This window comes from Podarcis liolepis (genome assembly GCF_965112155.1).
Source record: "Podarcis liolepis genome assembly, chromosome: 14".
NCBI lineage: Eukaryota > Metazoa > Chordata > Lepidosauria > Squamata > Lacertidae > Podarcis > Podarcis liolepis.
Window position 1 is genome coordinate 18498161 of NC_139569.1, and position 17097 is coordinate 18515257.

General features: G+C 46.3%; 1 protein-coding gene across 1 annotated transcript; it reads left to right on the forward strand.

Annotated features, from left to right (window-relative positions):
* Positions 1 to 3775: 3775 nt before the first annotated feature.
* On the forward strand, positions 3776 to 16817 carry METTL26 (methyltransferase like 26). The gene is made up of 7 exons (XM_083473905.1): positions 3776 to 3894; positions 3934 to 4239; positions 7254 to 7416; positions 10813 to 10872; positions 12525 to 12592; positions 13765 to 13843; positions 15615 to 16817. Exons 2-7 carry the CDS (start codon positions 4034 to 4036, stop codon positions 15660 to 15662), a joined length of 624 nt encoding a protein of 207 aa, XP_083330031.1. The 5' UTR covers positions 3776 to 3894; positions 3934 to 4033; the 3' UTR covers positions 15663 to 16817.
* Positions 16818 to 17097: the final 280 nt, after the last annotated feature.

A 17097-nucleotide genomic window follows, 5' to 3' on the forward strand; every position in this document is an offset into this window, starting at 1 on the left:
GATATTTGCACCCTGGCGCTGCATCTACTAAAGATGGCCCTGGACTTAAGACACAGCAAAGTCCTAGAGCCATAGAATTATAGAGCTGGAAGGGACACCCCCCCACACACACAATGCAGCAATTTTTAGCAAACCCACAACCCAGAGATTTAGAATCTCATATTCTACTGACTGAGCTATCTCATTGTCATCCCTTCTTGCAGCTGTGTTTCAAGCCACATTTGCACAAAGTTTCATCTCATCAGAAAGCAGCTGAGGAGGTCTTCTACTGAGAAGGATGGCCTTTTTGGTTTCCCTGCCCCTACAGCTCCCCCCCCCCCCAAATCTATCCCCGAAGCTATCATCTTTGCATACCTATTCAGCTAAACATGCATTGTGCCAGGCAGCTGGCTCAAATGTTCATATTACCCTGCATTTGCTTTTCTAACCGGATTGGAGCTGGTTTGAGAAAAAGACAGCAGTATTTGTCAAGAATCTACAGGATCAATATGGATTGTGGCTAAGTTTGTGTGAATGTGGCTTCAAACTCTAGCCATGGGAGCCCGCTGGATGTGGAAGAAATGGAAATGGGAACTTGCATTTTGACGCAAAGATGTCTAGTCTGGCCCTTGAGCAACTGGGGGAAAGGGAAATCCCAGTACGTACCCATCAACATTTCATAATGACAACAGGGGTGTGTGTCATTAGCACCCTAATTCTCATGAAACACCAATTCTTACAGCATGGATTTTTGAGGGTCTGCTGGATTCACATCAGAGAGCAATGTTGGTGGTGCTTTAAAAATTATATACCGTATTTTTTGCACCATAACACTCACTTTTTTCCTCCTAAAAAGTAAGGGGAAATGTCTGTGCGTGTTATGGAGGAAATGCCTACGGGTGGCATGCCTACGGATTTTCCTCCTCTAAAAACTACATGCGTGTTATGGTCTGGTGCGTGTTATAGAGCGAAAAATACGGTAATTGCACCAGTAGCTGGAAATGTTCCAAGGTCCATGTCCTTCTGGAAGCTGAGCTTGTTTACATGAATGAAGTGGATTCAGAGCTAGATTTACCAATGTCTGGGCCATAGGTGAAAACAGTTTACAGATTATCCCAAGGTATGCGGAAGCTTTCGTAAGTTGTGGGCAGATCATCTTTCTTATGTATTGGGCCCCCTATTCATATGGATGCAAAATTAATCCAAGAGTTCCACCCTTCTGGGAGCTGAGGGACACAAACAAGTGTCCTACATTATAGGCGACAATCTTCTAAGCCACAGTGTTGTCCAGTTGAGATATTATGGCTGTGCACACATTAGTTTTCACTCTGGCTCCAGTGCTCTCCCACTGCTGGTGTTTGAAGCCAAGTGCATAGGACAGTGGTTCTCAAAGGATGTTCTGCCTGGACACTGAGGTCCAGCGCCGAGGGCCTTCTGGTGGTTCCCTAGCTGCAAGAAGCCAAGCTACAGGGAACCGGGCAGAGGGCCTTCTCAGTTGTGGCACCCGCCCTGTGGAACGCCCTCCCACCAGATGTCAAAGAGGAAAACAACTACCAGATTTTTGGAAGACATCTGAAGGCAGCCCTGTTTAGAGAAGCTTTTAATGTTTAATAGATTATTGTATTTTAGTGTTTTGTTGGAAGCCGTCCAGAGTGGCTGGGGGGACCCAGCCAGATGGGCGGGGTATAAATAAATTATTATTATTATTATTATTATTATTATTATTATTATTATTATTATTATTATTATTATTATTATTATGGCAGGAGAGGATGGCAACTGTGGCAGGAAGATTCAAGGACAATCAAAGAAACATTTAAATATTTCAATGTACTATCCTATAGTTTCAAAATAAATCTTTTTGGATATACCATCAGAAACATTATCTGCACCTCTCTTCAAGAGCGTTGGCTGATCTTCTATGGTTCTCCACAGCATATTGCTGTGAACTGGGATTTTCAACTCTGACAAATTTTAAAGATCAGAAAAGAGAAAGTATTATTTGTGTTGATGAGATGAGAGCTTGTTTGTCTCAATTCAGACCCAATATAAATGAGGTTAGTGGAAAAAGCAAGCTCACATCTCTCAGTTTGTAAGGTACATATGTAAGAGGCTCATTTATAACTATATTTTGGGAATAATTCATTTCTTATGTAGCTGAATTGTTTTATACTTTCTGGGTGCCTCATGATCAAATTATAAAATAGTTGTGCTCTGTGTTCTCAAGCACTGCTAGTTGTTTCTTTTTATTTTCCAGTGTATTTCTTACCGATAAAATATTTGGCGTGATGCAAGCAATTTTTTATTCCGAAACTGTGGCCCAGAAAAAGAAAGTTTGAAAACCACTGGCCTATGACATTAGCCACAACAGCTAACAACATAATAGTTTTTAAAAGTTTAGGAGAGTTTGAATTGTTTAAAGTATGTATTATTTTAAGCTGTGTTGTTTTGCTGCCCTGGGCTCCTTTGGGAGGAAGGAAGGGATACAGATCTTTAATAAAAATACTAATACATTCCAGGATGGTCCCTTCAGCAAAATGGGTATAACAACAAGTCTGACATAACTTCCATCCACAGTCCTCCCCCCTGCAAAATATGGGGTTTAATAAAGATGTACTTTATCTACATTGGCATTAACAAAGTAAGTTTTAAATGTTTGCAAACTCAGAAAAAAAGTTACATTTTGTCACTTGCCCTTTTTTTTGGTATAAAATAAAAAAACCACTGAAAAGTCAGGAGCATGTTATTTTTTCACGAAACTAACGGGAAAATTACAGGATGCTTACCATTGCGTACCTATAGGTGGCTCCCTCTTACGGCTTGATAGGAACCCCCAGAGCACAAATTTCCTAACCGCGCCGCTGGTGTAGTGGTATCATGCAAGATTCCCATTCTTGCGACCCGGGTTCGATTCCCGGGCGGCGCAGGATTTTTTTTCATTTTTGGTTTCGTTTTACTTCGCAAACACTATACGTATGTAATATTTGCATGCACAAACTCGTGATAACAGTTTCTCGCTTCTCCTCCTTTGTGTCACGCGGCTGCTTTGCGTCTATATCCGCTCCATGAGTTTAAAGCTGTAATTCTACGTGCATATTTAGCTGGGAAGAGCCCCCACTTAAACCCAGAAGAAGGGCATTACTTTCGATTATACACGAACGGGAAAAAGCTATCTGTATTCAGGGCTCACCCCCATTCATTACATCCAGAATAACCTGTTTTCCAATACAGTTTAATTCTGTAGAGTATTTGTAAAGGATAATACAAACCTATATTACAGGGTTGTTGGATTATAATTTAGAGTGTGAATATGAAGTCTTTCACCACAAGAAAACATAATAATAATAATAATACGAATTGTTTTTATTATTAACAACAATGTCTCAGAGGAGTACACCAGTTCACCGGCTACTGCAGCAAAAAGGAATAAGGAGCCCTGCGGACTAGCACCTTGAAATATCCCGTTTCTTTTTTGCAGCCGAAATTTCAAAGGAACCTGTAAGGCATGAATTAGCTACAGCAGCGCAGGCACTTACTAGGAAGTAGGCACTTACTAGCAGCGCGGGCACTTACTAGGGTTTATTTGCTAAGTCCAAACACGCATTCAAGAAGCCCGCGCTTCCTATCGTTTGAAAATCACGATCCCTCCATAAACCTGGTTTCCGGACTTTCCAAGCACCCGCTTGCAAAACCATCTCTACCAGGAGGAGGGGCAGAAGTGGAACCAATAGCCACGCTTCCCCCCCCTCCGCGCTGCATTCTGGGAATCGTAGTCTTTTGCTTTGTGGCTTCATTTAACTTCCTCGATCTCCTTCCCTCCCTCCCTCCCAGCAGCTCGGAGGACAAAATTCCCAGCCTGCAATCCTTGGGTGCGGGGGTGCGAGCCTCCTTAAAGGTAGACCTAGAGGACGAGCAGGAAAGTCCTTGCAGGCTGCTTGCAAGGGGCACCCAAGCGGATCCTGCAGCCAAACTGTTGCAAGGCGCCCTGCGGCTCTCCTTCTGCTCTGCAAGCGGCAAGTCCCTTCCAAGGACCCCCTCACTCCTCTTTTGCAGGATGAGTGCCGCGTTCGTAGCAGCGGCGGGGGAGAGGAACAAGGAGCCTATCCTGAGGGTCCTCCGGGACTACGTGAACCCCTGCCAGCCGCAAGTCCAGGTGCTGGAAGTGGCTTCAGGCTCCGGGCAGCACGCGGCCCACTTTGCCCAAATGATGCCCAACGTGGTTTGGCAGCCCTCGGATGTGGATCCGAAGTGCATCGAGAGGTAAGGCGAGGCGTGGGAGCCTCGCTGCTGGGGCGGACCTGGGAGGCTGGTCGGATGGATCGTCGGAGTGGACTTGCACGGGATTCCCCGCCGGTCCAGTCTGGACACGAGGAAGACCCCCCCCCTGCATCCTGGGTCTCGTCTGAAACGTGTTCTTGACACGCTTCAGGCCTCATGTGCACCATATACATTGAATGCACGGACTATGCCATGTGGCTGGTAGGTGGTGGGTGTTGCTCCTCCCACCCACTTTCCACAGCTGGCTCGCGGGGGCGGGAGTCTGCTCTGCCAGTGAGTTCCGTGCAGGAAACACACTGGCGAAGCAGCCGTGCCCAGCGGGACTGAGCCCCACTGCCACCACTACCCCGCCCATGAGCTGACGTCACCCAATGACACCAGCAGATTGACAGCAGGTGGGCTTGGCTAGGGGAAAAGGGATCAGTCTGCAGAGAGAAGTTCCCCACCCATGGTGAAGTTATTGCATCCATAAGAGGATGGCACGATGGCTTTCCGGTCTCTCTCTTTCTCTGTCGCTCCCCCACCCCGCAGAATGGACGTACAGAATCTTCTCTGCATTATAGACAATAGTTAAGAAATACATCTCTTATTAGCCTGTGCCCACCTGTAAGACTAATGCTGGAAATTAATGGTTTTAGGGCTGCGGTCAGTATAAAATATTTCATTTGTATTTATTTAAAGGGATTTAAATTAAAGGTGCCTTAAAACCGAACCTGGAAACAAACTGGCACCCAATGTAAGCGATACAGGATTGGCATAATAAGTCTGGTCTCTAGCTCCTACCAGCACCCTGGCAGCTGTGTTCTGTACCAAATGGTGTTTTTGAGCTGCCTTTAAAGACAACGCCGTGTAGTGAGCGCTATTGTATTTGTTTGCTTGTTTTCTTCTTCTTCTTCTAAGCATCTTTAACTGGTCTTTAACCGAAAGAGCATCTTGAAGGTTTCTTTCTTTTTCTACTTCAGGTTTACAAAAAAAAAACAAAAAAAAAACCAGATACCAAAAAAGAGATAACACGCAATGAAAAAAGAGTGGGGAAGGAGGAGGAAAAAAGCAAACTCAAGCTCCAGCTTTTGAAGCTGCTGTTCTAAAAATGACCAGCAGGGGTGGAAGCAAATCCGAAAGCCTGGTGGAATGGCTGTTCCTAGGTGACAGTTGAGGTTGGGCAAATTAATGTAAAGCAGTAGTTAAAAAGTGTCCCTTAAATTGTACTTGAAAGTGAGCTTGTCCATAATGATTGGCCAGCTTCATGGTTAGTTGGTTGCTCTGATTCTTGCTACGAAGGCTGGTCTCAATGGACCTTGACCACGTCCAGCAAAGCACCTCCTATGCCTCTAAACACAGGATCACTGAGCACTGCTCTGTTACACGTTAACTCTTCAGCAAATCTCAGTTGTCATTCTGGTTTTGCAAATCTGAAACATATTACAAGAATCCTTGGGGCAGGGGGGGCTGGGGAGGAAAGTATACCACGCATGGCTGAAGTCAGAGCCCCTAGTTTAGGGGATGGCGCAGACCATAGTTTAGTGTTAGGCCTATAATTCTTTGAAATTAGTACCAAACTAATATTACATCATGGGACGTGGGTGGCGCTGTGGGTTAAACCACAGAGCCTAGGACTTGCTGATCGAAAGGTCGGCGGTTCGAATCCCCGCGGCGGGGTGAGCTCCCGTTGTTCGGTCCCAGCTCCTGCCCACCTAGCAGTTCGAAAGCACCCCTAAGTGCAAGTAGATAAATAGGGACTGCTTTCTAGCAGGAAGGTAAACGGCGTTTCCGTGTGCGGTGCTGGTGCTGGCTTGCCAGATGCAGCTGCGTCACGCTGGCCACGTGACCCAGAAGTGTCTTCAGACAGCGCCAGCTCCCGGCCTCTTGAGCGAGATGAGCACGCAACCCTAGAATCGGACATGACTGGCCCGTACGGGCAGGGGTACCTTTACCTTTAATATTACATTGGGATGCGGGTGGCGCTGTGGGTTAAACCACAGAGCCTAGGACTTGCTGATCAGAAGGTCGGCAGTTTGAATCCCCACGACGGGGTGAGCTCCCGTTGCTCGGTCCCTGCTCCTGCCAACCTAGCAGTTTGAAAGCACATCAAGTGCAAGTAGATAAATAGGTACCGCTCCAGCAGGAAGGTAAACGGCGTTTCCGTGCGCTGCTCTGCTTCGCCAGAAGCAGCTTAGTCATGCTGGCCACATGACCCGGAAGCTGTACACCGGCTCCCTCGGCCAATAAAGCGAGATGAGCGCCGCAACCCCAGAGTCGGCCACGACTGGACCTAATGGTCAGGGGTCCCTTTATCTTTACCTTAATATTACATCACTTGTGTAATTAGCAATTGCTTTGCTAATTGGTTTGCAGCTTTGCTTGTAACACAACCAACCTCCTTTGCACTTCATTTATCAGCTGGATTTGCTTTATGCTTTCAACTGGTTGGTTCGGTGGTGCAATGAAGCCATTTTAGGAATGGGCCTTTAGCTCAGTGGCAGGATTATTTGCCCTGCATGCAGAAGGCTCCAGGTTCAGTCCCCGGCATCTCCAGGTAGGGCTGCATGAAACCCCCAAAGAGCTGCTGCCAACCTTTGTAGAAAATACTGAGCTTGGTGGACCAAAAGTTGCTTCCTGTGTTCCCACATTCAGACTGTGCAGTTAATGGACTTGTGCAAGGCCTCCTCTGTAAATGACAATAGACATCTCATACATGAGATCATCCACCTCTGCTTTGCCTGGAGGCTCTCCTGCTGAGAAGGGCCCTGAGGGTGGTTGTGTTACAAGCAAAGCTGCTGAAGAGTTCAGAAGAACCCTTCCAATTAATCAATTAAACCTGCATAAATTGTGCATAGGAGGGAAATGACCCACAGGCTTCCTAAAAAAAGGGCCCTGAGGGTGGGGTCTCCCACCCTGATGGCACCCCTGTCCCTACTGAGAGCAAACTGCTGGTGCCGGCTCTACCGTTGACCCTTGCCCCATCTGCAGTCTGGCTCTCTTCCTTCTCTTTCTAGCATTTCTGAATTTATCAGGGCGTACCGCCTCCCGAATGTCAAACCACCCATTTACTTGGATGCATCGCGCAGCTGGGAGACGTGGGGCGGCTTGCGCCCGGACTCTCTGGACCTCATTGTCAACATCAACATGATTCATATCTCGGACATGAGCTGCACGGAGGTGAGGCCGCGCTCCTGTCAGCCCGCTTGGCAGTGAAAGCCTGTACTGTGTCTGCTGGGAAGTCAAGCCCACTTAGCTGAATGGGACTTCATATTATTCTGATTTATTTACCCAACCTTCACCCTAAGGTGCCAGGGCGGGTTAGAACAACAGAAACACCATGCTAAAAACAGTTTGAAATGTGGTGCTACAGGGTGATAATACCTAACTTACGTCAAAAGGCAAACTTGTGGCCGGAAAGTTCTTGCAAAGTATGATTTTATGTGAATTTGATTGCATCCCAGGACTTATTAACGACTGCTCCGTTGCGCTTCCATGGAATCATAATGTTATTTTTAGCATTGGATTTATGTCTCTGCAATAACCATTTGTCCGCACTGTATCATTTTCTTTTTAAAGTTGTGGACCATATGACACCAAACAGGCAAGCCATTGTTCATTTCTGTATCTCTTTTAAGTTTGTGATGTTATATGTGGCAAAAGAAAGCAATTTATTTAAAAAGTTTAAAACACAATCACAGGAATAAGGTAAGGCCCTAAAATATCCATCTAGGGTGCCGGAAGGTAAAAAGGAGTGTCTTCACCTCTTACTCCCACGTAAGTGCATATAGTGGGAACAGGGAACTTTTTTCTGCCCATTTCTATCAGGGTAATTTGGATAATGCCTTTTGCCTGCCTGATCAAGGGAGAGAAAGGGGTGTGTGAATGAAAAAAGTAGTCAGCTGTACAAAGGTAAAATTTACATTAATGACTCCACCCACCTTTGCCTTTGAACCCGCCCACCAATAGAATCAGACTGCCAGGCACCACCTGAGCCAAATGCTTGCTGGACCAAGAACCTAGCCCAACCCTGGCTCTCCAAATGCTGCTGAACTCCCAACTCCCATCAGCCCCATCCAGCATTGCCACTTGACTGGCCAGGGGTGGTGGGAGTTGTGGTCCAGCCACATTTGGAAGCGGGTATCAGGTTGGCAGGGGCCAATTGGATCTTCTCAAGTATGGATCTTCTTAATTTTATGGCCCCTTGGCTCAATGCCCTACAGGTGAAGCGCCTGCACAACCCTAAATCCAATTCTGGAGGTTGGGGAAAGATGACACTAACTGTTTTGATTTGACATCTTAGAAGCTTCCTGGCAGTAGGTCCAAATTATACCTAAGTAGCTCCTTAACTGGTTTCTACTGGTAAGCAACAACAGGCCATTAAGTCAGGAAATGCTTATAAACTGGAAGAAAAAAAGTGATTTTTAATTCCTTTTAAAGTCACTAAGTGTGTAATAAGTAGTAGTAGATGCATGTTTAGCTGTGTGCTAGCAGCAGAACCTTGTAGTCTCTAGTTACTTATGTTACCAAGCCTTGTTCATATAATCATAGACAGCACCAAGAACGGTGGCACATAATCCCCCCCCCCCAAATATAAGATTTTAACAATCTGCTTTTAAATGAAGCAACATCCATTTAGACCAGGGATTGTCAACCTGGTCCCTACTGCCCACTAGTGGGTGTTTCAGGATTCTAGGTGGGCAGTAGGAGGTTCTACGGCACCAGCTGAATCCTCCTTCCATCGAGCACTGGTGGGCGGTAAGGAAATTTTACCATCAAGAAAGATGCGTTGGTGGGCCGTAGGTATAAAAGGGTTGACTACCCCTGATTTAGATGGTCGATTTGAAAATTCTCGGAATATGCTCAAATGATCCGTTTGGGAGGGGATGAAAGCCAACATAACAGTAGAGTAATCCCTTTATATCAAATGGTCTGTGAGAGAAAGGAAGCTTTCAGGTTTGTTTGGGTTCTTCAGCAGGCTGCATGTTAAAGGCCCAAACAAAAACCGGAAGGAAGGAGACAAACCTTAGTTTTCTCATTGGAATAATGGAACAGGGAGTGTGTTCCGTGGAGTTAAGGGTATTAGTCCTATCAGTTCCCACTTTTGTTTTTGTATTTCTGCTTAATCTTCAAGAGTTCCTACCAACTCCTGGACTTTTTGCAGCCCAAATGATCAGCTATGGCATTCAAGATTTTTCAAAAACAAATAGTCGTTGCAAAGAGAGGAGAGTGAGCTGGATTGGGAGAAGGTTGAGTTGGAGGCTTTAACCCTTAGTCTCTGCTGCTGCCTTGATTGGATGCGCCTTCTCCAGCCTCCCATCAGTGAGTTGCAATGAAGGCAGTTACACTTTCCTTGCTTTTGGACTTGAGTGGTCTCTGTGTAGCTAATGCAAGCGCCATCTTGTGGTTCTTGGTTGAATGTCCTTCTAGCTAACAACCTTTCCTGGGCTGTTTAGGGAACCGGCATCACCAATAGGAGAAATCTAGTGTGTTCCTCCCAGTTGCTTATACACCAAGTGGTGCACCATATGGCCAGCTGAGGCTTTTAGTATAGCAGCACCAGGCCTTTGGGATGCCATTCCCTTTGAAATCAGACCAACACTAACACTTCTGATATTTTGCTGCCTGCAGAAAATGCTTCTGTTTTCCCAAGTGATTTTAGAGAATTAATTTGATTCAGTGTTGGTCATATCTCCTGTATCTTATGATTTTGTAATTTTATGGAGGTTTAACAAATTTATTATTACACTGCCATGAGACCTTTTTCGATGATTTGGCAGGTTAGAAGTACACGCAGGTCTCGCTTACCGAAAACAATGCATTCCCTAGAAATTATTAGTTATGAGAGTGTTTGCATAATGAGTTGATAATTTCCATTGATTCCTGTGGGGAAATTTATAATGTGTTCCTGACCACAGAATTTTGACCCCCGAAAGCAAAAAATATTAAAAGCATGCTCTCTGATTTTGTCCAATCGCTCTCCCTCCCTTCTTCCCTCTGCTCCTCAGCCAACCTGTAAAAGGCAAACAAGGAAATAAAAAATAAAGGTTTTGTTTCAATATCTGAATCTGTGGTGCGTATAGTAAGGTTTGAGTACTAATTCACTGTGCTTGGATAAGTGAATTTTCACACGTTGAATGTTCAGAAAGCAGGACCTGCGTGCATTCCTACAAATAAACTGATGCAACAGTGAGAGAAATGTACTCTGCACATGCTTAAAGGAAGCACCCCTGAGTCTACGTAGAGTCCATTTCCCTCACCATTGTTGACCAACTGCATCTACGGAGAGGAGGTAGTCTAAGGTGCCTCTTGCTCTGGAAACCAACCACAATTTTGCAAAACTTACACTCTGTTCTTTTACTGTTCCGTAAGGAATCTGCAAGAAATAGAATTTAGATACACAGGAAAGATCCTACTGGAAAGATCAGTTGCCACTTTCTTGCTAATTTTTGTACATATCCTGCAAACGCTTTGTGATTCTCATGAAATCCGCTCTTTCCAAATGTGCTTGTTAACCTATTTCCTTTGCATTTTGTTTAATTATTCCCTGACCCCCCCCCCCGCCCACAACCACAGGGTTTGTTCAGAGGAGCAGGAAAGCTGTTAAAGCCTAAAGCGGTGATGGTCACATACGGGGTAAGCTGTCAGTCAGGATCCTTGTAATCTAGATGCTGCTTTTGCTGAAGCAGCCTTTGTCAAGTAGGTGGCCTCTAGATATTTTGGACTACAACTCCCGTCAGCTCCAGCCAGCAGTTAAAGAAAACAAAAAACATTGTGCAAAACTTGCAGTTCTTCCCAACTTGCTAAATTCTCCGTCTGTTGCATGAATTTGGCTACATACATACCATATTTTTCGCTCTATAGGACGCACTTTTCCCCCTCCAAAAATTGAGGGGAAATGTGTGTGCGTCCTATAAAGCGAATGCAGGCTCCTTGGCTTCAGCGATAGCAACGTGAAGCCTCCAAAATGCAGAGGGAGCGCTCCTTCCGCGCTCTGGAGGCTTCGTGTTGATTTCGCTGAAGCCTGGAGAGCGAGAGGGGTCGGTGCGCACTGACCCCTCTCGCTCTGGAGGCTTCAGGGATAGCCGCCTGAAGCCTGCGGAGCACAGCGCAAGTTCCTGCTGTGCTCTGCAGGCTTCAGGTTCCTTTTGCTGAAGCCAGGTGAGCAAGACTCTCCTGGCTTCAGCAGAGAGGGAGAGCTGCTCAGCGCCCCTTCAGCCAAGCGGGAGGAGAAATGGAAGGGGCTCCATTTCTCCTGCCGCTTCTCTGAAGGGGCGCTGAGCAGAGAGGGGGAGATTTTTCTTCTTCTTGTTCTCCCCCTCTAAAACAAGGTGCGTCCTATAGAGCTAAAAATACAGTACATACAGATAATGCGCTGGGAAATGTCCTTCCATTTGCAAGTAGCAGCAGAGGAAGGATTTTTCTCATGACTTAAAGAGGAGTGGGAGAAATTATATTTACTTCTCTTTAAAAACTCTTGATTATTCTTTTCCCCAAAGATGCTTTTAATGCCACATGTAGTTTTGACCCTAGGCGTGATGGTACAAGGACCCTGAACTCCTTTATGTTGTGTCTCCTCAGAACAGCCTTCTCTCAAGCTGGCAACCTCCAGATGTTTTGGAGTATAAATTGTAGGCTGAAACATCTGAATGGCACCAGCTCAGGGAAGGCTGCTCTAAAGTAACGGGAATGCAAAGCTGCTGTTCTTGGGCCTCTGGTGGTGGTACAGAACCTGTGTCACTCCAGATGTAACTGGACCACAACTCCCAACATCCTTGGCCATTGGTCACTCTGGCTAAGATTGAGGGCAGCTGCATTAACCACCTCTTGAGGGCTTCAGGTTTATCCTTTGCAACAGCCTAGTGTTTCTGTGTATGCAATGTTTTGCTTTGGTCTCGGGTTTGGGGGTTTTTTTGGAAGTTGGTCGCATTCGTTGCCAACAGTAGGCCATGTCCCCCCCTAGTGGCAAGCCTTGGCTCTGCAGAAAATCCAAGGTGCATTTTCTCACACTGGCAACTTTGAGGTAACAGGGCTGATGGTTGCTGTTTTGTTTTGTTTTAAAGCTTTCTGTAATCTAAGCCCTCCATAATTTCTGAAAGCTTTGTTAAGAGGAATTTAGCTGTCTCAATTTTTAGATCCCCCCCGCCAGTTCTGAGTTAAGGGGTGGCACACATTATTTGATTTTTTTAATAAAACAACATTTTTTTAAAAAATAATATTTGATTGTTTGATACCACTTTGTCTTAAACTGTTTGGTGTGTTTTTCCCCTGCCTGATTCCACACCAAGCCTTATGCTGTGAATGGCTGCATCTACCCACAGAGCAACGTGGACTTTGATTGCTACTTGAGGCAGAGGTAAGGAGGAGCTAGGCCAAATCAGAGGAGTTACTCGTAACATATAAAGCCCTCAGCAGCTTTGGAACTACTGCGCCCTTTCAGCCGTTTCCATCTGTAGAAAAGGCACTTTCAAAAGTCCTGCATAATGTTCATTCTGCAACTGCAAGGAATCTTCACTTTCAGCATGGCAGTAGGTATCGTTAGGAACTCCCTGCCTGCTGATATTAAGCACTATGGCTGATGCTTGGTAAAAAACCCCAACAAGAACCCCTTTCTGTTTTTGTTTTAGCAAGTCTAGCCAGACACGTAATTTTATCAGGTTCAAAGATCTGTTGGTTTTTTATGTATATTTGGGTGGTTTTATTTATGTCTACTGTTTCTCAAGTCTCTGGGTTTTGGGGTTATCTTTGCTATTTTTAAATGTTTATTTTATACCATTTTATGCAAATGATATAAATGAAGCTACCAGCATGCGTTTGACCAAACTGCGGGAGGCAGTGCAAGACAGGAGTGCCTGGCGTGCTCTGGTCCATGGGGTCACGAAGAGTCGGACACGACTAAACGACTAAACAACAACAAATGCAAATGGCTTAGAGATTTATTTATTTTTGATTGAGCAGTATATAAAATAAGGAAGAGTAGTGTGGCTCTACTCCTGAGTTTTACTTGGTTGACATCTGCACCATCCATTCAAAGCACTCTTATACCACTTTAAACAGTCATGGCTTACCACTAAGCATCCTCAAGATTGTAATTCATTGAGCATTGTTAGGAGGCCCCCATTCCCCTCACAGAACTACAGTTCCCAGAGTTCCTGGGGAAGAGGGATTGACAGTTACACCACTCTTGACAACTGTAGCTGTGTGAGGGAAATCGGGGTCTCCTGGCCACACTTGGGGAAGTCATGACTGCTAAAGCGGTATAACACTGCTTGGCATATAAGGCACAGACATGGCTCAATTCAGGCCATCGTTAGCCACACACACAGAGCTACAATTCCCAGAATTCCCTGGGAAGAGGGAGTGATTGTTAAGCCATTGTAGGCATCACCTCAAGCAGGATTCTGACATGGGTGGGTAGGAAACCCTCATGTGGAGGCAGCAGTGTTGCTCTCTGTATGGAAGCACCTCTTGAATACAGTGATAGACTTCATTCTCTCTCTTTCTTCTCCCCTCCACTCCCAACCACAGAAATCCAGCCTGGGGCCTCCGGGACACGGCTTTGCTGCAGCAGCTTGCTGAGATCAATAGGATGTGGTTGGAGAGGATGGTAGGTGGTCATAGGAACCTAAAGAATAGGTTTGGGGGAAGGGGGAGTGTGCTGCCCCACAACTGTTGTTTGGCTCCTATTAGCTCTGTCTAGCGTGGCTCAAGGATCTGGGAAGATGGGCACCTGTCAAGGATGAGTGTCAGGAGCATAAGTCACACGACATCAGTAAAGTTAATTCTTTATTCAAGGAAGCAAGTTCTGCTTCAGAGGCTAGGCGTAATAATCACAGCAACTCTTCCCAGCAGATCTTGCCCTAATGAGGCAGTTGCAATAACTGAAGGTCCCTGCCTTCCACAGCTCTCTAAATCTCCTCCTCCCCATGGTCCTTCCCAAGCAATTGGGGGACCAGTGGGGAGGGGATCTGGTCGCAGCAGGAGCAGGTGACACCCTGACTTCTTCACCAGCCTGACTCATCTCTGCTTCTTGGCCCCTCTCCTCTCCAGTCTCCTCTTCTGGACTGCTCTCTGCCACAGCCTCTTCCTGCTCACCAAACTCTGTTGCCCCTTCATCTTCCCACACCTCCTCCCAGTTTGCTCCTTCTTCTGCCTCTGACCACTCTTTGTCATCCCACCACCAACCCCCTGGCTCTGAGCCTTCTTCCCCTGGGAGTTCCTTTGGGGTTCCCCAGCTGGTTTCTCCCACCACTGAAGTGTGGAGTAGCACACCCCCGCGAATAGCAACAGGATATCTGTGGGTGAGGGAGGGGGAAATACGTGTTGAAAATCGATTTGGGAGGAGCAAATTTGTCTCTTGGCGAGTGCCTTCACTATGAGAACACCATGGCTGTGTTCTCCCTCCACTGGGAATCAGTTGCTGGGAACAGCAGCTGGAGGGAGTATGTAGCTGAGGTTCTCCTGGCAGTCTTCTGGTTCGACATGGTGAGAATGCAGGGCTGGATAGGCCTTTAGTCTGATCCAGCAGGGCTCTTCTTGTCTTGTTCTGAAGCAGAGTGTGTTAGACATTCTTGTGGGTCAGGTGTGAGGAACCTTTGGCCCTCCAGATGTTACTGAACTACAACTCCCATCAGCCCCGGCAAGCATGGCCAACAGCCAAGGGTGGTGGGAGTTGTATAGTTCGTCAACAGCTGGATGGCTAAAGGGGGTTGCAGACTTTGGGCTCTTAAATTCCAGTGCAGCACAAAAATTTGACGTCCCCACCTTCCATTCTTTAGCATTGTTGTGGCACCCCTGCATTGTGGCACCCAGTATCATTGTACTGGTTCCACCACCCTACAACCGCCTCTTCCAGAGGTTCCCCACACATGCTGGGCTCTCCAAGCAATTTAGGTTCCTGACCCTCCAGGGTTCTGAGTTGCATGGAGAGCCTAAGAAACTGCCTTATATGGAGTCAGACCATTAGTAGATCCCGTTCTGTATTGCCTGCGCTTGAGTGCTTCTCCAGAATGTCAGAAAGGGTTCTGTGCCAGGGCTGCCCAGAGATGCCAGGGATTGAGTGTGGCAGCTTCTGCATGCCAGGAAGATGCCCTACCACTGAATTATTGTCATTGCCTACAGGAGCAGGGCAGGTTTGCCAGTGCAGAACTGCAGCCCCCAACATGTGGAGAGCTGCAGGAGAGGAGAAAGTCGTACAAGGGAGGAAGAGGCTCTAGGGAATGTGCCCCTCACTCTCCCCACCCCCTGCAATGAGAATCTGGCTTGGAGGGGGAGACACCTGAAGAGGCCTAGTGGTGTCTTTGGTTGAACTGTGTGCCTGCGTCCGTATAATGTGGCTGCCAAGTGTCTCAAGTAACCTCAAGATTTTCTGCTTCCAGGTCGACATGCCTGCAAACAACAAGTGTCTTGTTTTCCGCAAACACTAAGCCAGCCCATCCACTTTCTCTGCCAAGGAGAAGGGACCACCAAGGACGGTCAAAGTGTCGCCTGCCGTCGCCAAATTTGCTCTGTGTCTGTCATGCTCAAGCCCACCAGGTTTCTAGTAGCTTCTTCGGCTCCTGGGTGAAAATAGCTCTTGGTGAGATGGGAATGATTCCCTGTATGAAGATCTGCATCAGGAGAGAAAAGCCTTTACAGAGAATGGAGCTTTGCCCAAAGGTTTCTGGCCAGTGTTGAGCTAGCACAGGGATGGAGGAGCTGCAGTCCTCCCAGATGTGCTTGGACTCCCAATTCCCATCAGCCCCCAGGCAGCATGGCCAGGGGAGGAGGCAGAGATGGAGGGAACTGAGCCCAAGCACATCTAGAGGGCCTGCGGGTCCCCCAACTAGCCCGTTCAGGCTTCGATTTTGGTATTCGCTGCTGGTTTCAAAGTTGTGGGTTAGACATGGGCATCCATGTACCCATCTCAAAACACCTTTGTCTCTTGTGCATGATTATTACCTTTTGCCTGCTTCAGTGAAGGCTTTGTTTTCAGGCCTTCTTTGATGGAGACCTTAATGTCCTTTGACCCTGTAACTGTGACTTTTGGGTTAAGAGGGGATTTCGGAGTAGAAAATATTACGGAATATGGGAGGAAGGAAAGCTCAGAATGACACTTCCCCAAGTAACTGAAGGCTATCGTGCAGAGCTAGATGGGAAAGAAGGATTTGATGACTAGTATTCTTTACAGACTCATTACAACAAAGTTGTTAAAATACTGGGTATTCAATAATGTAATTCCACTCCTGTATTCTGAAAACGCTACCACCCCAATAACAACATACCCACCTGCATCTGTAGGTTAGCTTACAGTCTAGCAGCTTTAACAAGTCTTAAGCTGAGTAATTCCTCCCCCCCCCCTTTGCCTGTTCCAAGTGTTCCTCAAGAGGTAGCAAATCACTCCAGCACATCTTTTAAAAAATCTGTATGAAGTAATAGCTCCCTCTAGTGGTGATCAGCCACTAGAGCAGCAACAATGTATAGCTAAGGGCTGAGCTTGTGGGAATAGCAAGCAGGAAGAACTTTGCCGGGGAGATCTGTGTGGATGTAGTGCTGTGTGGACGCTGCTGCATTTGAGTGCAAATAAATATATTGCTTGGGTATTGCTTTGTGAGAAATGTATTCATTTACTGTACTCGATTGAAGTACCAGAGCTTTACTCTCCTATGTAGCCTAGGTTGATGATAAGCAAAGCCAAAGTTTAGATTAAATATTTGTACCCCCACTTTTCTGTTATAATAATGTTCAAAGCAGCTTACATAACAAAGGAGTAAACCTTGCAATATGTAACCTGAGAAGATAAAATTTGATCCAGAATCCATCTCTGAATATAAGAGCCTACTGGATCAGGCAAATGACCCACCTAGTCCAGTATTCTGTTCT